The sequence below is a fragment of the Sinohyriopsis cumingii genome, chromosome 5 (genome assembly GCF_028554795.1).
Source record: "Sinohyriopsis cumingii isolate HCF-2022 chromosome 5, ASM2855479v2, whole genome shotgun sequence".
Lineage (NCBI taxonomy): Eukaryota > Metazoa > Mollusca > Bivalvia > Unionida > Unionidae > Sinohyriopsis > Sinohyriopsis cumingii.
In genome coordinates, this window is record NC_142965.1 from 93,558,550 (window position 1) to 93,585,005 (window position 26,456).

General features: G+C 35.0%; 1 protein-coding gene across 1 annotated transcript in view; it reads left to right on the top strand.

Moving 5' to 3' along the window:
- The window catches only part of LOC149799783 (aminopeptidase NAALADL1-like), a 68,054-nt gene that overhangs the window by 19,411 nt on the left and 22,187 nt on the right, over positions 1–26,456 (top strand). Inside the window, exons 3-4 of the mRNA XM_089959167.1 lie at positions 555–677; positions 17,615–17,726. Of these exons, the coding sequence (XP_089815293.1) occupies positions 555–677; positions 17,615–17,726 (235 nt within the window). The remainder of the gene's footprint in view (positions 1–554; positions 678–17,614; positions 17,727–26,456) is intronic.

The window sequence follows — 26,456 nt, forward strand, 5'->3', positions numbered from 1 at the left end:
ACCTTTTGTTACTGAGCATTGAGATACAAAACACAGAAAAGGTATGTTTCTTGCATGAAATGCATACAGTATTGTTTATTTTGTATCATGTCATTCTTTCAGATGAAACCAAATTCTGTAAATCAAATTTTTCTTTTCTTTAAGCTGAAAAATGTTAGAGTGTGCCTTGGCAAAAAATGTGTGTTATGCCTTAGCTAAAAATGTGTGTTGAGCCTTGGCTCAAAATGTGTGTTATGCTTTAGCTAAAAATGTGTGTTGTGCTTTGGCTAAAAATGTGTGTTATGCTTTAGCTAAAAATGTGTGTTGTGCCTTGACTAAAAATGTGTGTTATGCCTTGGTTAAAAATGTGTGTTGTGCATTGGCTAAAAACGAGTGTTATGCCTTGGCTAAAAATGTGTGTTATGCCTTGGCTAAAAATGAGTGTTATGCCTTGGCTATAAATATATGTTGTGCCTTAGCTAAAAATGTGTTCTCGAGGATTCGTCTAGGCTGAAAAAGTCTCATTTCTCTTGTCCTTCTATCTTTAAATGACCTAGATCTAAATTCCTTTGTAGGGGGAACTACTCTATGGTCACTATGGGAGGTACACAGACTTCTTGCAGCTGTGGTCAGCAAACATTACAGTCCAGGACTCCATTGTACTCCTCAGACTGGGAGAAATTTCACCTGCAGAAAAGGTTTGTATAGCATAATCGAGGAATATCCTTAACCTCTGCCATTGTAAATAATGCACAAGAAAGAAATAAGTGATGCACACACTAATTGAAGTTTCTCGATTAAAAGACAAAAACCCAGGTCATGAAATACTTAAAAATAGTCTAACATGTGTGCAAAGTGTAAGACTGTGCATAAATTTTGTTCTTTTTCAAACAAGTTTTCCAAGAATTCTTTGTAACATTGCTGCACTTATTTTATCTTTTCATCTGTTTGTACTTCCTTATAAACAAAGTCAAAATGAAAATTGCTAAAACCCTGATCTACTATCACATAATGCATCAGCAGATCTGGATCTATGCAGTTTTGTTAGGAATAATAGGTAGAACAGACAATATCGACCCTCATATGCCAGTATATTATGAAACAGCAGATCAGGGTCTGTGTTGGTTGAAGACGGAGATTTTCTTATCAGCAAGTACATGTTTTTTCCTGTTGGCAAGTGGACCATTTTGCCGTCGGAAGAGACCTTGGCAGTCGAAGCTTCTTGATAACCATGAATAGATGCACAAAAAAGTACTTTTGAAAATTTTGTTAATTTTGTTTAATATCTTATTTATCTCTACAAGTTTGGTAACATACTATAATTTCAAATGTGGTAAATGTTTAGACAATCCCTTTACATTATTTCATAAATTTTGATACAAAGTTTATGTACAGATTTTTCTGTTTTCAGAACTTTATCCATTAAATGAGATAACATCTTGAAACAATTGTCAGAAACAGCCATAAGAATTCTGCCTTTGACATTCATATTTGCTTGTACATTCTGTTATACGTATCCTTTTGTTCCACAATAATTCGTAACCCTTTATTAAAATTTCTTGGATTTTCATGTGTTGCAGTGACATACCCAACAGTCACTTGAACATGTGTTTTTGAATATATGCCAGATAAATTGTATTCAGTAAGTACTTTTTAAAAACCTTATTACCTCATATTTATCTCTTTGATTATTCTCTCCGTAAAGCACTGTATTATGAGGTTTTAAAAATGAAGCTTTCATTAAGGAATGCATAATAAAGAATGGTATTAAGAGTACAGGGAACTTAAAATTGATACTGGTTCCCTAGCAGCCTGCCTTTGTCTCCCATCTAACTTAATCCATTAAGTACTTTGGGGTCCCAGTCTCTGAATTATCTGGCTGGGATTGAGATCCAAGGCATAACCTCAAGTGTTCTGGTTTTGTCAAAGAGAGATTGCACCTGAAGATGGAATCTAAAATATTCGACTTGCAGGGAAAATAATTTTTGTAAGAAAGGTTATGGAGGTTGCAAACATAATTTTTAAACTAAAAAAAAAGATAATTTGCATGTACCACAGGTTTTCACATAATGTGTGATTTTGAGGATCTAGAATGATGTTAAAACTGTAGCATATAAAATGAAAGTTATTTACTGTTGCAGATCAGAAAATTAAACCTTGAATATATATTGTGCTTGAATTACATGCACAGTCTGCTAGTTTACATAGTTTGCTCTCATTTTCCTATTAATTGTAAAACTAGAAAGTTAAAAATAAAAAATTTAAAATTTGGTTCCCTCTCACCTTACAGATAGTACTGATAATGTATTTAGTGAACTAAAGATATGGTGATAAATATATAATTAAAAATATCAAGCTTGTTTGCCATGATTGATATTGCCGTAGCAAACAATTAACAATAATTCCATTCTGTTAATTGTATATTATTACTTGATCAAATTACACCCCAGAAAGTTTTTCAGCCAATTATATTAATTATCTTTACCTGTGCTATAATTAGGTAAAGAATTCCTCCCAGAATATGGTGATCCTTTTATTATAATTGTATCTAAATTAGTGGTAACATTTAACTGTAACCTCATGTCTGAAAGTAGCATGATACGGTATTGGTATTACATTCATTTAAAATGCCTTATTGAAGATGATTAGATTAAAATGTGTTCATAAATTATATCATTAAAGTGTATACTTCTGGTATTTGCACTTGCCAACATTGAGACAGTTATAATTACTAGTTTACATCATGACCTTAAAATCCTACACTCTTGTATGGATTCTATAACAGGTATGGTCTTGTTTCAGTAAAAGTCCACTGTAATACGATGAAAAGTCTTACATTCACACATTGTGAAGTATATAAAAATGTCAATTCTTGTTAGTAATATATTGCAGTTTCATTCTTGGTGTTCTAATCAAATATTATACAAGCCATTTCACAATTATTTTTTACCTATCTGTATTTTTATGAAGACAAATTTGAGGGCCCTGGTTGGCCAAGTGTACTAAGGCACTCGTCTTTACAAATCCCAGCATCTGACCTCTGTCCACATGGGTTTGAATCTCAGGTTCAGCCAGCATGGGTATGTGAGAAAGCTTATCAGTAGCTTTTCATGTAATAAGATAATAAAAAATTATATTCACAGATTATGAAGTATATCGAAATGTCATGTCTTGTTAATAATGTATCGCAGTTTCATTCTAGATGTTCCAATCAAATATCATACAATTTTTATTAGTATTGCCTATTTGTATTTCTACAAAGACAAATTTAGGGGCCCCAGTTTGCCAAGTGGTACATGTATTTACAAATCACCGACATCTGACCTCTGTCCACATGAGTTCAAATTTCAGGTTTAGCCTGCATGGGTATGTGAAAATTATACCAGTAGCTTTCCATTGTTCTGCGGTTCTTTCCAGGATATTTCCAGGTTCTTCCTCCACCAAATATTCTGACCACCATGATATTATGTGCTGAAAAATGGCATTAAACCAAAACAACAAGTCAAATTTTGTGCAGTATGTATTTCTAATAAACTGAAATATTGGATAAAAACAGCAGATTTAAGAGACTCTTGTTGTGAACAGTCCTTAGAAAACTTTGGGTCTCATTCTTTTTATCTGGTTGAACCAATGCATTTTAGTAAAGCCTTTTCAGGTCTTTTAAAAGAATTGTGTTTGACATGTATGTGTAGTTAGATTTGTTGATCGGTTTTGCAAGATTTAAAAGGTTACAGTTTTTATTCTTTTTTTGTAAATCAGAAGAATTTTGAATCTAACAAATGTTGATTTGCATATTATTTTTCAGGTTCCTAAATGCAGGCCTACCATCTATACATTTCATAATTATAAGGATTTTATAGGGTATCTACAAAATATAGGCAAAATTATAAAATATTTTTTTTGCATCCTGTGCCAGCAGATCTAGTTCTGTATAGTTTGTTAGGAGTAATCTGTAGAACAAATAGCATAGACCCTGATCTGCAGGTGCATTATGTCATGGCAGGTCAGAATGTTTGTTATTTGCAGTTTGACTCAGTTTACAAATGAATATAGACAATATATACACTTCTTGTGGGTCGGTGGTTCTTTCTGGGGTTTTCCTGGGTTCTTTCTCCACCATTAATACTGGCCGTCATGTATAGCCTATCGTGTGCTGAAAAATGGCGCTAAACACAACAACACAACAATATATACAATACATTGCATTGAGTAAAACCATTATATTGAACCATTTTATGTCCTCTTTATCGGTTTATCCTGAGAAGAAAGATTTGCAAAAAAGAGCATGTGCTTTTCTTAGAGAATCAGAGTGATATTATAATCGTAATTTCTTGTTAATGCTACATTTGTAAGATTGCCACATTTTTCCACACAAAGCAGCATACATTCTGTATGAAATGAACCTCCATATAACAGCCTTAATTATATAACAGCGGTTATAGCCAGTCTCAAACACAACTGTCATACACATGTATCATTGTATCTCTTGAATAATTTTTCTCATTTATATATATGTGTAATACTGTTTTATTGATATGAAAAAAGTCATGGGTATAACATATATGCATGGATGCTGGATATTTCTATCCTACGTGAGCACACTCACTGACACTATAGAGTAGCCTAGCGGTTAGAGCGTCCGCCTCACATGTGGAAGGTCATGGATTCAATCCTCATCGTGTCATACCAAAGACTTTAAAAACTGGTACTAACAGCTGCCTCGCTTGGCACTCAACATTAAGAGTTTAGTGTTAGGACTGGTCGGCCTGGTGTCAGGATAATGTGACTGGGTGGGACATCTTGCTACATGTCTGCGGCATGATGCCCCAGTGCTAGACATCACTATAAACTGTCATACTGCAGACATCATAGCGATATGACTGAAAAATACTTAAAGCTACATTAAAAATCCAAACCACACACACACACACTGACACTATAGATGTTTTCATTATGTTTATAAAATTGTCTGATTTTTCATGTTGTTTTAGTACAGAAAGAGAAAAAATAGACCTGTATGCGGTAATCATTTTTTAAAACAATTTTTTTTTCTTGTAAGACAAAATTGTTAAGTTCTTTCTAATAACAAAATTTGTTGCAAAATTCTCTTTATTTCGTCAGCTGTATCCATACCATTAGTGCCTCATTTTTCTTTTTCCAAAATTATTTTATGACAAGAAATGAGAGGGTTACCCATAATATGTATATTTCATGATATGTGGTACTGTGGGATAGAGAAATCCCACGCATGGGGTCAGAATTTATCAGTTCTTGCACACCAATTCTGACCTTCAGGTAGGATTTCCTTATCCCACACCAAAGCACATGATTCTTTTCATTCAAGAAATATCACTTGTAACACATTGGAATATATAACATTCTGAAATATGGATATTTTTAAATACTTAAACAATCCACAACCATAATAAACATATAGGTTGAAGTAAACTTTCTGATGCTACACCTAGTTAAATATTTATCCCTTCATTAATAGAAAGAATAGGAAACGGTGCCCTAATACAAGCAACTATAACTGAACCAATATGAAATACCTAAACATAAAGAACAACTGCTTATAATGGGCAGTTATGAACTTAATTTTTCTTCCCTGTTGAACATCTATATAAAGGACAAGTGTCAATTATGGACAACATTGTGTGCTTCCCCCCCCCCCCCAGTGCCCATCAACAAGAGGTATCACTGTCTGTTTTAATTCTTCTTCTTATGTCATGATTTATATCCTCAGGAGACAAGAAGGAAAGGTTACATGCCATTTTTGTGAAGTTTTTAGTTACCATATTTATCCATAATAAGTACCCTTGTTTACAAACTTTTAACAAATATTTTATTGAGGATATTTTTCTCAGGTAATAAACATATTCAGATTTGATGACAAATTTATTAGACTGGTCCCCATTTCTTATGAAGAGAGAAATACTATACTGTAGCTTCCCACTATTTAAAAATATTACATTGTATAGGCAACATACAATGCACACAGTTTTACACTCATATATGTTTAAATAAACCCTTATGAACCAGTCAGTTATATCTTAATTGGAGTGGTTACATTTAACTGAAACTCAATAACCCCAAATTTCAAGATAATCTGATAGGAATTGAATTCAATTAAAATGTCTTGAGATCCAAAAAATTATCTAAAAAAATGTGTACCTGGTTCTTGCAATCACAGACTTGAGAAATGAGATGGAATAATTACAAATTGCCCCTCAAGGACACACACCTCTACTCTTGTTAAAAGAACAGTATGATTTGCTCTTGATAAAAGTCTCACAAATCGTTTTAAAAAAGACGTAAAGTCTGGGTTGGCCACTTTAAAAATATTAAGATTGTAGCAGGAAGTTTCACAGAGAAACTAAGAATTAATTATTGCTAATTTATATCAGAATCAGAATTTTGTTTCATTAAATGAATATAATGAAATCTGAGATACTCCTTCAAATGGATAATGTATGGAATCCTGTGTTAACATGTACGGTAATCAGACTCAATGAAAAATTAGTTTCTTTTGATGATTTACAAAGAAATAATTTATATACTAATCATTACTCACATAACATGTACATCAGATCAAACTGCAAGCTACCTGTATCCAACAGATCTGGGTCTATGCAGTTTGTTTAGAAAAATAAGTACAACAAATAACATAGACCCTGATCTCCTGGCTAATTATGCGGTAGAAATCAAGGTCTATGCTGTCCATAATTGGATTTGACTTATACATGAGGATATACTGTAGTAAAACAAACACTTGTCAAAATTAAACGTAGTATGCTTTAAGGTGCTTGATAAAGCTGGAGTTGAATCTAGTAGGTACTTCCTGTATCTTGAAAATTTAAGTATCATTAGTATTTTCTTTGGAATTAAGTAATGGTTATGATTCTATTACATGTCAGAACTGGTTTTAGACTCGTTGACCATTCCAACTTGCCGACACTGGTACAGGCATACATATTTTGTTCTTTTGTAAAATTGTAAAGAAAGAAAACAAAAATGTTAAATTTGTTTTAAAGAAAAAGAAAATCATGTTAAAATTTTTAAGAAAAAAGAAAGCAAAAACATGTTTATCTTACTTCAGTTATATAAGAAGTATTGACATAGTTATTATAAGCAATTGTAAAAGCAACATTGACTACTGAGATAACCCAAACCTGAATCGTGTTTTTAGCCATGTGTAATGCGCAGCAAACTGAGAACAGCCTAGAACCTGCCCTTTGACCTATTAAAAATCACAGTCTAAGCTTTTTTGCATTAAATAGGTCAGTCAGCTGCATAAAATGTAGAACCTGATCTGTTGCATAATTCATCAGCAGATCAGGGTCTGTGTTGTCTCTTCTGTTGATTAGTTTTAATTAACTGCATAGACCCATATCTCATGCTACGTTATGCAATGACAGATTTGGATCTGTGCAGTATATATAATAAAAAGCAAGTTGACTCAAATCTGCTAGCACCCATTGAGTGATCATGCAGACCAGGATATGTGCTGTGTCCAATTGGTGTTTCAGGTAGTCCAGTGTAATCTGCACTTTTCTTCCTTTTCCTAGCACCTTCTGCTTGCCTCAGAAATGTGGCTTTCTCCTTCCCATGGCACAATGGGTCTTGTACAAGACTGTTTTAAAATAGAGGCTAATGTAGAAGTTCTGTAAGGTGTTTCATAATTGTTTTCTTCACACATTTTCATTTATCAGTATTCAGTTTCTAATCCTAGTATTGCACCACAGACTGGGTAAAGCACAGCAGTTAAGCCCTATGATATATCCCATCTACCATATGTCCTCACTTATAAGTGGAGTCAAAATGCAAACAAACAAGATCCAGGCCTGCCATAGCACAATGTGCCTGCAGATCAGGGTCTATGTGGCTTGTTCTACTGATTAGTCCTAACATATTGCACAGACCCAGATCTGATGGTGCATTCTGCAATGGTAGATCTGGGTCTGTGCATTGTGTAGTTGGACTTATTTTATATGCGAGTTTATATGGTAACACCCTTTGTCTTGAGATGGGTGGAAATGGTTTTTGTCTAAGCCCCTCTGCCTTGACATGTGTAGATTGGTAGTTGCTATATTTTTTTGCATTTAGAGTTGAGTGTTAATTTTGTTTGCCTTAGGAAGTGAATTTTTCTGCACCTGGAGGCCTGAGTTAGGTTAGGGCACTGGTGCATTGGAGCTAAGCAATAGGTGTCATTACTCATGTCAGTTTTGAATCTTTCTAATGGAATGAATTAAGGGTGATTCTGCTGTGTGCCAATTCGATTTACAAACACTTTTTTTTTAACACTTCATAATGAAGTCAATTTGCTCCATTGTGCTCATTTTTACACCATCACTGATGCCATATGATGTGACTCGTGTGCAGCTAATGTACATGCATGTGAATGCATCTGATCACTTATTGATGTGGTGAATTATTATATATATTAATTTGTTGGAGAATTAAGCATAATCATTACTTGAAAACTTGGAGATATAATTTGCCCAGGAACTTTCTTAATTTACTTTCTTTGTAGAAAACTTCTTCTGTGTTATGCCACTTTCAATTTATCCTATAACCTCTGTGACATGTTTATCAGGTAAATCGAGCATCAGCTGTATAACTAGAACCTATTTGAATATAGTATGTATACTATTCATTCAATTCATACAAGTGAGACTGCTCCAGTGGTCTAAGTGGTTGGACCATCTGCCTTGGATGTGGGTGGTCATCGTTTCAAACAACAGCCAAGTCATACCAAAGACATAAAAATGGTACAAGCAGCTGCCTCACTTGGCACTCAGCATTTAGAAATTAGTGTTAGGACTGGTCAGCCTGGTGTCAGGATAATTTGACTGGGTGGGACATGATGCTACATGCCTGCAGCATGATGCCCCAGTGCTAGACATTACTATAAACCACCACACTGCAGATGTTGAAACAATATGACTGAATTTTTTTTAAAGCTACATTAAAAATCTTAATCACACACATATAAAAGTGAACATGATAGACCATAATCTACAATGTACAGTTGCATTAAATCAGTGTCTCCAAGTTGACATTTTATCCACAGGTCTATTAGTCTGAGATAATTGTAATGCATCAATCTGGTGTCAAAGGTCAGAGTAATGTCATTTCATATCATTGTGGGCCACATCATTTGATTGCACATGGTGAAACAAATGCCCCAGGGAAGATCTTATCAAAAACAAATGCATTCCTGTGATCCACCGAGGGGTGATGAACATGTATACTTGTTTTTGACTCTCCCTGTCCCTTTTGGTAAGACTTTGCACAAAACATATAGAATGTAATACACTGCAGAGTTACCTCACAGTTTGCCGAAAAAAATATTTATTTTATCAGTGTTTAAGGAATATAGTCTTATGGAAATTGGCTAATGACACTGGTGGAGGTAGCCTAGGAAATCAATGTATTTATCATTTCATTGTATTTTTCTGTAAATCATTCATCTACATTGCAGTAGTTTCAAATACCAGATACATTCCCCCCCCCCCCAAAAAAATGATCAGTGGTTGCAGGAAAAAAAGACATAAGCTGATTGTAGGATGCAAAAAATATAAGTACCATCATAAGCCCGGTCCAACTGCCAACAACATAGCTCATGATCTGCATTTAGTATAATGTGACTGCAGACCAGGGTATATGTTGCTTGTTCTACCGATTACTCCATCCCAATGGCAGAGATCCAGATCTGGTGCATTATTGAACAGGTGATCTGGGTCTATAGTTTGCAGTCTTTAAGTGAGTATATATGGCATATTTTATATGTTTTGTATGTGTGTGTGTGTGATTAGGATTTTTAACGCAGCATTAACCATTTTTCAGTCATGTTGCTATTGTGTCTGCAGTGTGTGTCAGTTTATAGTGTTGTCTATCACTGGGTCATCATGCCACAGACATGTAGCATGATGTCCCACCCAGTCCCATTATCCTGACACCAGGCTGACCAGTCCTAACACTAACCATTTAATGCTGAGCGCCTAGCGAGGCAGCTGTTAGTACCAATTATATAAGTCTTTGGTATGATTTGGTCAGGGATCAAACCCACGACCTCCTGCTTCTGAAGAGAACGTTCTAACCACTATTCCACTGTAGCGGTATATATATGTTTTGTTCATCAGAACCTAGAAACAAACATATCATGTGTATTCACATGCCAATTCAAACTACAAACTTCACAGACCCATGTCTGCCATCACATAAGGTGCTGTCAGATCTGAGTCAGTGCAGTTTGTTAGGAGTGATGAGTAAAATAAGCAACATAGAACCTAATCTGCCAATAATTTATGCTAAAATAAGCAACATAGAACCTAATCTGCCAATAATTTATGCAATAGCAGACCAAGGTCTTTGCTGTTTGCAATTGGACCCAAGTTATAGGCAAGTATATATGATAATGGAGGCATTACCACTTTAATACAAATATTTTTTTACACAGCAAAACTCAGCAAAGCGTATTAGGAAAGCTATTATATATTAGACACACATAAACAGTTCCAGCTTAATCCTACCAGTAATAAAATTTCAATTTTTGAATTTTTTATTTCTGCAAAATTAGGCAATTTGCATGAAATTTCACAAGCCGAACAATGAATTTTAACATGTCCAGGCCAGCTGGGCTTAGGGATTGTGTTTCCAGATTAGAAAAGTTTTGCCTCGGGAATAAATGTTGTAATGCAGACTGTTATACATCAGTGAACTTGGTACAGAGCATTTCTTGTTTCCTATTAAGGAAAACAATGTAGGACTTTGGTGCCATTCTAGCTATGGGGAACAATTATTGTCAGATTTTGTCATTGTTATAACCTGTTATCCTCATTGCTCCACCAGTCGTTGTGAAAAGTGGCAGATTATCTTGTCAACATTCATAATTAGATTATGGATTAAGCATAATTAAATGTTGGTTTATTTCATTATGTTATGGAAGTGTCTGTTTTAATAGCACAAGCACTCAATTCTGTCATTACAAAGGGGGAATCTCATGATGCACACTCACCTACTCCCCATTAACACAAGGTATGTAACTCTTGCAGTTCGAAATCCGACACCTTGAATACTCCGTTCTAATTGTCTTGTACTATCTGCACATTTAGTCACTCATAACTTACCAAACTTTTCCTTCCTTGTATGATTTACATACCATACAGATGTTTAATGGCAACTTTTTATGGATGTTTCACTGTTGCTTTGTGTCCTCTTTACTTTAATATTTGTTTAGAAGACATCACTTCTGATCTAATTCAGAGTGAATGCTCTTGGAACAGGATTGTTTTAGTAATAGCTTTTCTTTACAAATTACTTAAGAGCGATTACCTCAGTGTATAATGTACAATACAGTACATGAACAGATTAGTTGAAAAAAAAATTTTAATTTTTTTTCTCCAAATGCTACTTACAGAAAATAAATGACTTTAAGTTTTAATATAAATTGTTTTTATTTTAGGTATTTATTTGTTATATACATAATACCCCAATAGTCCCATCCATTCTGAAGCTGACCAGAAGTTTTGATGTCCAAAATAAATGTTAAAGTAGATAAGACATGAAGCAACAGAAAAACTTCGAATAAAAGTTGCAGAGAACTTTATACACATGTAAACCTCTCTGGTGGCCTAGTGGTTAGAGTGTTTGCCTCGAATGCAGGAGGTTGTGGGTTTGATTCCTGGCCGAATCATATGGTAGACTTACAAAAATGGTATTAACAGCTGCCTCACTTGGCGCTCAGCATTAAGAGGTTAGTGCTAGGACTGGTCGGTTTGGTGTCAGGATAATGGGACTGGGTGGGACATGATGCTACATGTCTGCAGCAGGATGCCCCAGTGCTAGACATCACTATAAACTGCCACACTGCAGACATCATAGCGATATGACTAAAAAATTGTTAAGGCTACGTTAAAAATCCAAAATCACACGCACACACACACATGTACACCATATACCTTGTGTTAATTGGAAATAGAAGGTGTTGCCATGGTTTCCCTGTTTATACTGATATAATCACGTGCCTTTATTTACCAGGTAATAGTCATAAATGAGATAATGCCATTACATTTGCTCTCTTTTGAAAAGGCTTATTTTTTAACACAATATACAATTCACAATGCGTCTATTGTCATTTGCTATTTAAAATAAACTTTGTAAAAAAGTTATACTATAAATGTAATAAAAAATGAATACATGTATGATATAATGTTGTTAAAAATAAACCGAGAACAATATAAAAGCATCATATACTATTTTTTTTTATGCATTGAAGAATTATAAATAATGTATTCCTAAAACTCTGGTTTGATTTATGTCTTTGAAGCATATTAGTTGATTTGATGGATTGCAGAATTATGAGAATGGGGGGGGGACATGTATATTTAAAAATTCATATTTGTATACACATACAGGTATCTACCACCCTTCCATCATTAATTGTTAGTCATGATCATAATCCCTACTTGCCTTAAAGCTATGTTCTAAATGACCAGTCATGTGAGCACAATGCTGATGTAAGAGGGACCCTTCCATTCTAATAATTTAAGTACTGATAATATAGTAATTTTTTTGTAAGACATAAAATAAATACTTTTGTAAATAACTGAATTCACTGTATATCTTTAGGCTAGAATACAGTATATGTTGTGGTAACCAAACATACTCTGTTTTAATGGCACTGACCCTTATGACATTTTATCATGTACACCAAAAAAACCAACAGTACCAACCATTCCCCATTTGTCACATCTGATCCAGTAACTTGAAATTAGAATCTGTGACATGAATTAACACCAGCTGAATAAAAATGTAATACTCAACTGCTAATATATTTTCATCTATGATATATGAGTTTCTTTGTTCATTTCCATAAAGAGTGAAGTTTGATATCAATGTAAGTAATCCTTATTTTGAAAGGAAAAGAGGAGACTCTTTTGTATCCCTGCCCAGTAACAAACAGATTGTGTCTTACTAACTCATTACCTCAGATAATAACTGTCATTTCTTACTCGCCATGGTACTTAATGATTTATTTTGTAATCATATCACTAATAGAAACACTATTTAGTAAAGTTCTATAAGGAAATTCTCGTGTATGTATGTATATATATATATATATATATATATATATATATATATATATATATATATATATATATATATATATATATATAACCTGATATCCTGTCTTTACTTTGGAAAGGAGAAAGTGCAGTAAACTTTATAGTATCTGATAACTTTTCAGTATCACCCACCTAGCTGGCCTCTCCACCCTGTTTGACTTGGCATGTTTTGGGGAAAAGATACTTAGCTCCCAGTTTCTCTACATAGCATAGCCATAAAAGTGCTGTTGAACACATCAACACCCCACCCCCCGCAAACACTTTAAGGTACAAAAGTAAAGTAGTCCACAGTGGTAATGCATGCTATTTGATCAATACAGGTGTTGTGTATATGGTATCAATGTAATTTATCAATAATCATCCAGTCCAAACAAACAGAGAGACAGAGTAAAGACAGTTTAGAAGAATAGATGACACGTTTGAAGAGTTTTATTAGTGCAGTTTTGAAATTAAGTTCCATTATGGGTGTCAGAAATATACAAGTAATATACACTGAATCATATTTTGTGTTTGACTAGATAAATATACAGCAGCTCTTCAGACTTCAAGATCTGACCAGATCATTGTACAGCAGCATATCTTCAGACTTCAAGATATCTGACTTGATAAATGTACAGCATCTCTTCAGAATTTAAGATGTCTGACTATATCAATGTACAGCAGTTCTTCAGAATTCAAGATGTCTGATTTGATAATTGTACAGCATTTGATTTTATAACTGTACAGCATGTCTTCAGACTTCAAGATGTCTGACAAGATCAGTGTACAGCATGTCTTCAGACTTCAAGACGTCTGACAAGATCAGTGTACAGTGTCTTCAGACTTCAAGATGTCAGACTAGATCAGCAGCACTTCAGACTTCAGGGTCTCAGATGAGATCAATGTATGACAGCTCTTCAAATGAAATATTTTTAAATTGCTTTTTTTATTTTATCAGAACAGTTGTCCTGGCTGAAATGATCCAACCGCTTTTTTTTAAGTGTTGGATCAAATATTTGATATTGCTAAACATTATTAGCCTTTCGCCTTGACATATTAGTGTGCCCTATTGATCTATTTGACATCAGTGTGTGTATGTCTTTCTGTCCACACTCTGGAACAAGATCAATGTCATTAAAGTTTGCTAGATGAATAAATGGTAGGAATTACAAAAAAATGTGTCTTATTTACTTCCATGTAAATAAAGTTCAAGTGCACATTTTCATAGACCCAGATGTGCTTTGGCATAAACTGCTGGAAGATCTGGGTCTATGCAGTTTGACTTGAGTAATCAGTAGAACAAACAACATGAACTTGTGTGTATATACAGCAGTGTCTCGTTCTGTTTTTATTGCTTGTGAAACAGTTCTTAAAAACCATCTTGAGTCTGGTTTTGAAACTTTAAAAAAAACCAAAGGTCATTACAGCAGAGCAACTGAGTGTCAGTTGGTATGACAAGGTAATTGTGTTGAAGTAATGGCACTAAAGCTTCTACCATTATCATAGTAAATGAACTTATCCGAGTCCGTTGTACAGTAAACACTTTCCCTCTCTTCTGGGAAACTAGGGTGTTTCAGTTGGCAGAACATTAGGCTTGTAATACATTAGGGATGTGGGTTCAATACCCATTCAGGCTAGCCCAGTCTTGATGTGACCATGGGAAATGTACTTACAGGATAGTTCCATTTCCTTAATGTCATATAGACAGTAATGTGTTAAAAGTATTCTTATAAATCAAGCAAGCTCTCCAAGATGGTCAGAGTCCAAAATGAATAGCTGCTAGAATTCACTTTCTTTCCATAGTAAAAATGTAGTATCCATTAAATGAAATTTCTTTGATTTTTGTAAAATATATAATTAATGTACTCTTTAGCTGCTCAGTAGACAGACTTGATTTGTTTAAATTTAATTTGTTAATTTTATTATGTTAGAACTGTTTAGGTTTATCAAATTTTGTATAAACTTCTTTTCCTGTTGTAATGAAACTGATACAGTAATGGTTAGGTACAGTAAGCAGTATTGACTGATCAATTATGTACAGAAAGAGTGCAGTTAATTTGTTAGATAGCATCTGGCATTGATGTGTTAGTTTGTTAGATAGCATCTGGCATTGATGTGTTAGTTTGGTAGATAGCATCTGGCATTGATGTGTTAGTTTGTTAGATAGCATCTGGCATTGATGTGTTAGTTTGGTAGATAGCATCTGGCATTGATGTGTTAGTTTGGTAGATAGCATCTGGCATTGATGTGTTAGTTTGTTAGATAACATCTGGCATTGATGTGCTAGTTTGTTATTTGCTACTTTACCTAACTACTTGAAAGAAATCATGAAACTTGGCCAGTTAAAATTTATCCCAAGATCCAGTTGAGCCTTAATTGACTCCTGACATCCATTATGGCCATCCCAAGATCCAGGTGAGCCTTAATTGACTCCTGACATCCATTATGGCCATCCTAAGATCCAGTTGAGCTTTAATGGTTTCCTGACATCCATTATGGCCATCCCAAGATCCAGGTGAGCCTTAATGGCCTCTTGACATCCATTATGGCCATCCCAAGATCCAGGTGAGCCTTAATGGCCTCCTGACATCCATTATGGTCATCCCAAGATCTAGTTGAGCCTTAATGGCCTCCTGACATCCACTATGGCCATCCCAAGATCCAGTTGAGCCTTAATGGCCTCTTGACATCCATTATGGCCATCCCAAGATCTAGTTGAGCCTTAATGGCCTCCTGACATCCACTATGGCCATCCCAAGATCTAGTTGAGCCTTAATGGCCTCCTGACATCCACTATGGCCATCCCAAGATCCAGTTGAGCCTTAATGGCCTCCTGACATCCATTATGGCCATCCTAAGATCCAGTTGAGCCTTAATGGCCTCTTGACATCCATTATGGCCATCCCAAGATCCAGTTGATCCTTAATGACCTCCTGACATCCATTATGGCTATCCCAAGATCCAGTTGAGCCTTAATGGCCTCTTGACATCCATTATGGCCATCCCAAGATCCAGTTGATCCTTAATGACCTCCTGACATCCATTATGGCCATCCCAAGATCCAGTTGAGCCTTAATTGACTCCTGACATCCATTATGGTCATCCCAAATCCAGTTAAGCATTAATGGATTCCTGACATCTATTATGGCCATCCCAAGATCCAGTTGAGCATTAATGGCCTCTTGACATACCTGATGGCTATCCCAAGATCCAGTTGAGCCTTAATGATCTCCTGACATCCATTATGGCTATCCCAAGATCCAGTTGATCCTTAATGGCCTCCTGACATCCATTATGGCCATCCCAAGATCCAATTGAGCCTTAATTGAATCCTGACATCCATTATGGCCATCCCAAATCCAGTTGAGCATTAATTGACTCCTGACATTCATTATGGCCATCCCAAGATCAAGTTGAGCCTTAATGGCCTCTTGACATCCATTATGGCCATCCCAAGATCAAGTTGAGCCTTAATGGCCTCCTGACATCCATTATGGCCATCCCAAGATCAAGTTGAGCCTTATTGATCTCCTGACATCCATTATGGCCATCCCAAGATCCCGTTGAGTCTTAATGGCCTTCTGACATCCATTATGGCCACTGGAGCAGCCTTTTTGAAAATCGTGTTATTTCTATTCCTATTAAACAGATGGTCATATTGACATGGGCGTTTCACTGAAAAACATGTGTTGATGCTTCTAAATGAAAACAGTTGTGAGATTTAAAACCATTTTTCATTACAAGAAAGGCTATACATGGTGGCCTTTATAACTGGTAGAGGAATAACCCAGGAAACCCCAGGAAGAACCATCGACTCACAAGAAGCTACTCACAAGCTTTCTCACATACCGTGTTAGCTGAGCCTGAGCCTCAAACCCACGCAGATAGAGGTGTCTCACAGTGATTCAGAATTGTGAGTGCTTTAGACTTGGCCACTTGGGGTCCCCATGAAAATGTACTGATCTGAGATCCAGTATGGCCACCATGGTGGCCATCTTGACAATGTTGTTACTGATATTCATCATGAATGAATATGCTTATTTTGGCATGGAGTTTTCACATAAATATTTCTTGTGGAATTAAAATGTGCAGACATGAGATCCAATATGGCTGCCATGTTACATTGTGCAAATACTGTTATTACAGCTTCATCTGTTGTATGGACATTGTTCTAGATGAAAATCCAACATGGCAACCATGCAGAAAACTATATTGCTACTTGTCCTAATTTGGTGGTCATACTGGCATGGTGCATTCACTTAAAGATTTCTCAAGAGTAAATTGCAGAAATTAAGAATCCTCATTATTTTAAGGGCTGGATGGAGGTGGATTTATTATTAAATTGCCATATTTTGACCCATAATAATAATATACCAGAGTTGTAATAATTATCTGGATGGTAGTAATATTCTTTTTGGGTCCTGTAATTGGTAGGTTTAAGATATTATTCAAAGAGTATACAGGTGTTTACAGAGGGAGAACTGCAATGTTGATATACCGTGCAATATATTTTCTTTTTATTGTAGGTGAGATTTGCAGTTCAATATGGGGCAGCAGGTGTACTTCTGTATCAAGAAGGAGAAATAGATGGTTACTCTCAATACTACATACCAACTGTTTCTGCAGCAGATTTTACAGGTATATTAGTTTCCTCAGATGCTTTAATTTATCTGCATTTTCTTTCTTCAGTAAGTTTACATGTGTGTACATATTAACCATATATTACCTATATTCCTGGTACCTGATTCATCTCCTTCTGATTTTCAACCATAGTCAGTACCTTTTGGAAGGGGATGTCAGGTATTACATACAAAGAAATTATATATATATATATATATATATATATATATATATATATATATATATATATATATATATAATATAATATTAAGGGCTTGATCTTATTCATCAGATTATCTTTGGTTTCGGTTATTGCAGTTAGTGTCAATAGCAGTTCAAAGATTCTACATTATAACTTTTTAAAATCATTTATCTTTTCATTCAGCCGTGTATTCTGAAGTTGCAGCTTTGATCTGTTACTGCTAACCTAAAGTTTGTATCCAGATCTGGCATGATTGGTTATAATGTTACTGCTGAACTAAAGTTTGTATCCAGATCTGGCATGATTGGTTATAATGTTACTGCTGACCTAAAGTTTGTATCCAGATCTGGCATGATTGGTTATAATGTTACTGCTGAACTAAAGTTTGTATCCAGATATAGTGTGATTTCTATCATCATACTTTGGCAGAAGGACATGTCATCCAGACACCATGTTCCATAGAACCTTTACTCATTGTTTCTTGTTCAGCATTCCCATTTTAGTACTACATGACATAATTTGCATACAAAAACTGCTGCATGCATGTGTTTCTGACCATGACTTACATTGTGCATGTCTGTACAGGAATCAAAGGCACATAAAGCGAACACAGTATGTGTCATTTTTAGAGTAAATTTTAAATATGGAAGACTTTTTTGGCAAATGTCTACAAAGTTCACTCTGTATGCATATGCAGATTTTTTAATCATAATCTACCAGATGCTAGTTTTCTAGACTACATACCAAGCAGCTTGTTGACCAAGATACTCTTCTGTGAATGCAACATTGATGCCCATTTGTTGTTGAGTACATCCTTATCCAATCATATTACTTATTCATCAACACGTTACATAGTAATGATTACACAGATGAGCATGATGGCTTCTTATATTCTGTGTAAATGCATATTGTATAGTACAAAGTTCATTTTCAAAAGATTGTGTGCTATTGTATATACTCACTTATTCATTTTCAAAAGATTGTGTGCTATTGTATATACTCACTTATAAGTGCAGACCCACTGCAAACTACATAGACATTGATCTACAATGCATAATGAACAATGCACTGGCATCTTCGCTAGCCAAGGTTCCGATAACCCTGTCTACACCTTGGTGTAACGAGCAGACATTTCTGTGCTTCAAGCCACTGCATCCAATCAAAATTAAGTTGTTCAGATTTGAACACTGTTCCTAGGTGATCGAGTCAAGGGGAGCACACAACTTGAATGGACTGATAAATAAGCAATTCTCCACTGCCAGTCCGTGTTTGAACAAGTACCTTTGACTCAAATACACCTGTTATGGGTTATGGCTTCCCTCTGGTATATAGTCATACTTTCGATGTTAAACTTATAAAGTAGTCTTTTTAGGTCAATTCCCTCCACTGTTTTTGGCCAAGTTACAATGCACAAAACTATTGGTTAGTTGACATAACATAATAATGGAGGCAACACATGAAATCCAATAGATGTCACTAGGACAAAGCACCAATATAGCTGTTTGATCTGCCAAGGTGTAGATAGAGCTATTGGAACCATGGCTAGCGATGATGAATGCACTGGTAGATCAGAGTCTGTGTTTTTTGTTCTACTTATTATTGCCAATGAACAGCATTGACCCAGGTATGCCAGTGCATTAACACATTAACCCCTGGAGCTTTTTGCCTGAAAATCGAGTAGGAAACACATTTTGAAAGCTATTTCTGAATAGACTAGAAAACACCAAATCCCCGGTCATCTTTCAATAACATACTGCCTAGTTGTGTTAGAAACATCATTTTTCATTGGCTATTTGATTCATGCATGAGCAGAAGGGTAAAAGTTGGACTTCTTTGTTTTTCCTTCTTTTTTTTTTTTGTTGCTAAACAGAGCCATTATTTTTGTATGGAGACCACTCTTTATTCCAAATGCCCATCTTATTCTACTTTTTGCAAAGGCTTATCTGTCTGTTTGCAGTTCATACAGGTTTGCCTTAGATCTGAGACCAAAAAGTCTAAAATCTGGACACAAAATGGGATTCCGACCACAGACGAATTTTGCGTAAAACAAAGTCGGGTCCAAAAAATGAGGTTTTTCTATCTGTGTTTTGTAGTGCAGCTAGATATTCCAGATTATTTGGTATCAATGTAGAGCTATATCTGTCTACCTTTCTATAATACCACCCACTTTAGTGTATCGTGCATGACCATGACGCTACAGAGCTCGGCAGTAGGCTACTACCTCCTGCCCCATAAAGTCGTCACTAGGGGTTAATGTGTTAAGCACAGCATATCTGGGATTTTGCAGTTGAACTCGTATAAGCAAGTGTAGATGTTACTTACAAACAATATTATATATACTTTTGACTCCGACATTGAGTCGAGTCAAACTGCATGCTGCATAGACCCTGATCTGCTTTTGCATAATGTGTCTGCAGGTCTCTGTCTATACATTCTGTTAGGAGTTATCAGTAGAACAAACAACATGGACCCTGATCTGCTTTAGCATAATGCTCTGACAGATTAGGATCTGCATTGTGTGCAGTTGGTCTTAAGTTATAGGTGAGTATATACGGTAATACATTTGGAAACTACTGCACCATATGAGCTATGTTTAGCATACTATTAAATGGGAATGAGTTGAGGTATCTTTTATATGGATTATAAAGATATTTGTATACCCTCAAAAGTACCCACTAAATATATTCATATACCCTCACAATTACCCACTAAATATATTCATATACCCACAAAAATACCCACTAAATAAATTCATATACCCTCATTTTTGACCTATAGCAGGTGCTTGTTTCTCCAACTACAAAATGGGGAATCATGGTTTCTTTTCAAGTAACAGAATTGTACCTCTGGCTTGGTCTGTTATTACTCTATCATAATTAGCAGACATATAATTTTGTAGGTGCTAATTTACTGACTAGAAATTGTCATATGAAACATTTTTGGACAGAATTTTATAGCTATCAAATGTGACAGCTTTTAATGGCATTTTGTGATAGAAATAATCAAACAAGTCTTGTTTCTGATCAAATTATGTGATAGGAATAATCAAATAAGACAGATTTTGATGGAATTTGTGATACAAATAATTAAATGAGACAGATTTTGATGGAATTTTATGATAGGAATAATCAAATGAAACAGTTTTGGATGAATTGATGTCAGGAAAGTATTCAGTTGTCTGCTTGTCAAATTTCCAGGCTTTAATTAAAACTTACCCAGAGCAGCTTGTTTCTGGTTTTAAGTTGGGAGTGACTAGCTGAAATATAATGAGGAGGTGAAACCACTGTAAGCATGGAAAAGATCATCATTTTAAATATGCAATATACCCTCATTTTAATGCTGTTCATGTGAGTTGTATTGTATAATGTCTTATAGCAAGATTGTCTTACAGTGAGAGTGCCTTATAATAAAGTTCATGATAGAGTACTCTCTCTCTAAAATGCTGTTAATGTGAGTCATAGAGTATGTTACCATACAGTGAAAGTGCCTTATAATATAACACAATATACAGAGTATCCTCATATTGCTATTCATATGATTAATAGAGTATATTGCTTTATAGTGTGAATGCCTTATAATAAAATACATGATACAGAACTCCCTCACTATAATGCTGTCTATGGGTGCTGTAGAATATATTGCCTTATAGTGAAAATGCCTTATGTGAAGTACATGACACATTAATCCCTCATTATGATCATGATCATGGGAACTATAGTTTATATTGCCTTATAACAAGACAGTCTTATAGTGAAGAACATGATAGAGCACTCCCTCAGTATAATGTTTTCAATGGGACCCATATTGTATACTGCGATATATATATATTTTGAAGTACATGATATAAATCATCCTCAGTATAATGTTGTCCATGGGAGCCATAAAGTATATTACCTTATACACAGCATTATGATGAAATACATTATACAATGCTCCCTCATTATAATGCTTCTATGGGAGATAATGAGTTTTCTGGCACATTGTGAGACTGCCTTGTAATGAAGTACTGTGCATGATATGTTATAACGGGTTGTGTTACATTGAGTGTGTGTTGTATGTATCCTGGGTTATAATTGAATGCACATCTAGCACATTTAGTTAGTGGTTTAATTTCAGTAGCTACAAGTTGTATAAATCAATGGCAAGCAGTGATTCAATTTCTGTATGCTAAAGACTCAGATCTGCTATAATTCCTGAACACAGTGAGATACAAATGTCAGATATTCCATTGGTAAATCAGCAGACTGTAACAGTTCAAGTGCATTGAACTGTCATTTACTTTAATAAAAGTATGGACCAGACTGGAAAAGAGATTTTATTAAGAGCTGTGAATAATTACCATGTGTTGGAATTGACTGAAATGTGGCAAATAAATTTGTGCATGCGTAGAATTCAAATTTATGAAGGCAGTGCATTCTTATGCTTGATATACTTTAAATATCAAACGTGAAGTTACCAACCAGTTCACCATATGCAGGGACCATAGGAATCAATATTTTTGTCCCATTCTGTGTCAGAATATGATCTGTAATAATTAATTAAAATACAGCTGGCTTCAAATGATATGTTTATGGAATCTTATTTTATTTCCCAAACTTTCGTAGAGATAGTATTATGTAGTCCAAAAAAATGTGCGTACCATGTATACCCATGTATGAGTAGGATCCACCTGCAAACTGCAGAGACCCATATGTGTCATTTTATAACACACCGGTAGACTGCATACACCCATATGTGCCATTTTGTAACACACCGGTAGACTGCATATAGACCCATATGTGCCATTTTATAACACACCAGTAGGCTGCATATAGACCCATATGTGCCATTTTATAACACACCGGTAGACTGCATAGACCCATATGTGCCATTTTATAACACACCTGCAGACTGCATAGACCCATATGTGCCATTTTATAACACACCGGTAGACTGCATATAGACCCATATGTGCCATTTTATAACACACCAGTAGACTGCATATAGACCCATATGTGCCATTTTATAACACACCGGTAGACTGCATAGACCCATATGTGCCATTTTATAACACACCTGCAGACTGCATAGACCCATATGTGCCATTTTATAACACACCGGTAGACTGCATAGACCCATATGTGCCATTTTATAACACACCGGTAGACTGCATAGACCCATATGTGCCATTTTATAACACACCGGTAGACTGCATAGACCCATATGTGCCATTTTATAACACACTGGCAGACTGCATAGACCCATATTTGCCATTTTATAACACACCAGCAGATTTTAGTGCAGTTTTTTTTGTTAGGAGTAGTCTGTAAAACAACAACATAGACCCTCATCTGCTGATGAAAGATTGGATGACATATCAGGGTATATGTTGTTTGCAGTTTGACCTGACTTACATGTTTTTAAATCCGTGGTTTATTTCAACCCACAAAATCCACACAGAGATTGGTACCCAGTAAACAAAAGTGAATTTATACTATTTCAACTTGACAGCTATATTGAGGTTTACTTAATTTGAACTGCAGATTTGGAGAGGTTCCTTTTCTCACTGGTCAAAAATGATGTGTCAGGTTTTCCAGTTTCAAACAATATGATTTGGCAGAATTAGAAATATTCCCAGTAATAATCAGGTGTTGCAAAGTGATGACGTACTGTGGTACTATTTTTATAAAGTGTCTTATTGGAGTGCATATCTCTTATAACACGGGTATAAGCATGGATGATGTCATTGGTATAGATGATGTTATTGAACCTATCTTAGTAAAATGCGACCTTGCTTTTTACATGGTACACTTGTATGGTTAAATGAACAACGTTGTAGTGATTTCTAACGACCTGACTGCCCTAATTTTATAACCAGTGCAATAGAAAATGCACATATTTGGGGGTTGGTGGTGGGATGCTGGACCTTAGATGCTAAGGTTATATAAAAGAAAGTCTTTAACCCTTACCAAAATTGAAGTCTTACACTGACGTGATTAAATTTATGCAGGTCTTATGAATATCAATTTTATTGATAAAAAGAAATTTGAAGACAGAATTAGGTTGGTCATTTTTAACTCAACATAAAAAAGCACATTCTACTTTTCATTAATTGGAGATGAAATGTACATCGTGTCAGGTAAAGTTTGTCTGTGGAGATGCTTTTCTGCTGTCCTTTTATATTTGATATACTGAAGAAAAAATGTGAAAGCACTTCCCATTTCTCATGTCATTAAAGTTATTTGAAAATCTAAGCTGTTATATATATATATATATATATATATATATATATATATATATATATATATATATATATATATATATATATATATATATATTAGTTTTTATGCTTAGCGTTAAATACAAATGGTATTTTTATGAATTATTATCAAACAAAATTATGTTGGCTTCAAATGTTTTATTGTTTTCTTGAAAGGGGAATTGTAATTATAGGAAACCTTTATAGTTTATGTGAGTTAGAAAGAGGGTAAAATAAAACATTACATCTTTATATTCACTTTAGTGAAACAAAAGAATGTAATTTTATCAGTTTTTTACACCAATCCAGACTGTAATTTAATTTTCATAGGATATCCCATAGTAAAACAGGGTCTGATCTAAAAAAAATATAAATCATTTTTCTCAATATATACATATAGTATGTAGTTGTCCTTCTCAATAAACAAAGGTCATGGGTGTCATTTAATTTTTGAGTCTTGTTTTAATAGTCATAATTGAATTATTTCACATTATTCTAGGTCTTCTGTAGTGAGAACCAATTTTCATTTCATGTTATTAAATACCCTATTTTCATTTTTATACACTTTTATGAAACCTTGTTGCAACATCACCCTGAGGCTACCTTGAAATATCCCCAAGTATAAGACAGCCCCATAACATTCCTTTGTATAAGACAGCCTCATAACATTCTTTTGCATAAGACAGCCTCATAACATTCCTTTGTATAAGACAGCCCCATAACATTCCTTTGTATAAGACAGCCTCATAACATTCCTTTGCATAAGATAGCCTCATTACATTCCTTTGTATAAGACAGCCTCATAACATTCCTTTGTACAAGACAGCCTCATAACATTCCTTTGTATAAGACAGCCTCACAACGTTATTACCCTAAAAAGTTTCAGAGAATTCATTTTTATAAGGCTGTCTCACAACATCACTCGGTGTAAGGTGCCCTAGCAACATCCCTCAGTATAAGGCTTCATTCCATTATACATCAGTATATGGCTATCATATAACATTCAGTTGTATATGACTATCTTGCAACATACCTCTTTATAAGGCTACATTCCATTATTCCTCAGTATAAAGTTATCATTCAACATCCCTCAGCATATAGCTATCATGCAACATCCCTCAGTATAAAGCTATTTTGCAACATCCCTCAGCATACAGCTATTGTGTAACATCCCTCAATATACAGCTATCATGCAACATCCCTCAGTATACAGCTATCATGCAACATCCCTCAGTATACAGCTATCATGCAACATCCCTCAATATACAGCTATCATGCAACATCCCTCAGTATACAGATATCATGCAACATCCCTCAGTATACAGATATCATGCAACATGCCTCAGTATGCAGCTATTTTGCAACATCCCTCAATATACAGCTATCATGCAACATGCTGCAGTATATAGCTATCTTGCAGTATCCCTCTGTGTAAGGTTATCCTGTAACATCCCACTTTAGAAGATCATCCTGTACCATCCCTCTTTATAGGGTTATCATGTTACATCCCTCTTTATAAGACTGCCTCACAGCATCCATCTGTATAAGTATCCCTAATACCCTCAACTATGCAAGGCTTCTTAACAAAATTATTGTCTATAAGGCTACCTCTCAGTAGTATGCCAGTCCACTTTGCTAAAAGAAGAAAAACCTTTGAACTACTTCTTTTCTAGGAGTGCTCCATTGAATTTGAGGAAATTTGTTTTCAGGTTTGTAAAAACGATGCCAAGCTGCCTTTAGATTTGACTGCCATTACAGTATAAATAGAAAAACAATTTGATTTTGACAAATCTTTCTGGCACAAAGACCTTTCAGTACTGGACAATTGAGGTTAATGCACTATTAATTATGGGTTCGGATACAGAATTATTAAGCCTTTAAACCTTAATTCTTTTTGTAATATATGTATAACAGCAGCAAAGGAAATTTTTAGAGAAAGCATCCTTCTGAAGCTGTTTTTCTCTTTCTGTGTGGAAATGCAAAAGTAGCTCTGGAGCCAATAAATATTGACAGTATTGCACATTTTTCAAATATTTCTGATACCCCATTGATTTGATTGAAGGATGTAATTTGATGTTTCTGTAGTCTGGTGTTGTTGAGCACATATTTCAGCCAGTTCAGCAATCTCATGCCCACTTGGGTCTCTTTCTTGTTTTATTTCATGAATCAGTATCTTCATTAAAGTTTTGTATCACCATTTTTGAAAAGGCATCAGATTTATGGCATAGCCTAAAGTTACCAATCTAAGATTGAGCTGTTAAGATAGGCTTCAATTTTTCAATCAAATCGTAATAGCCACTTTTAGTTT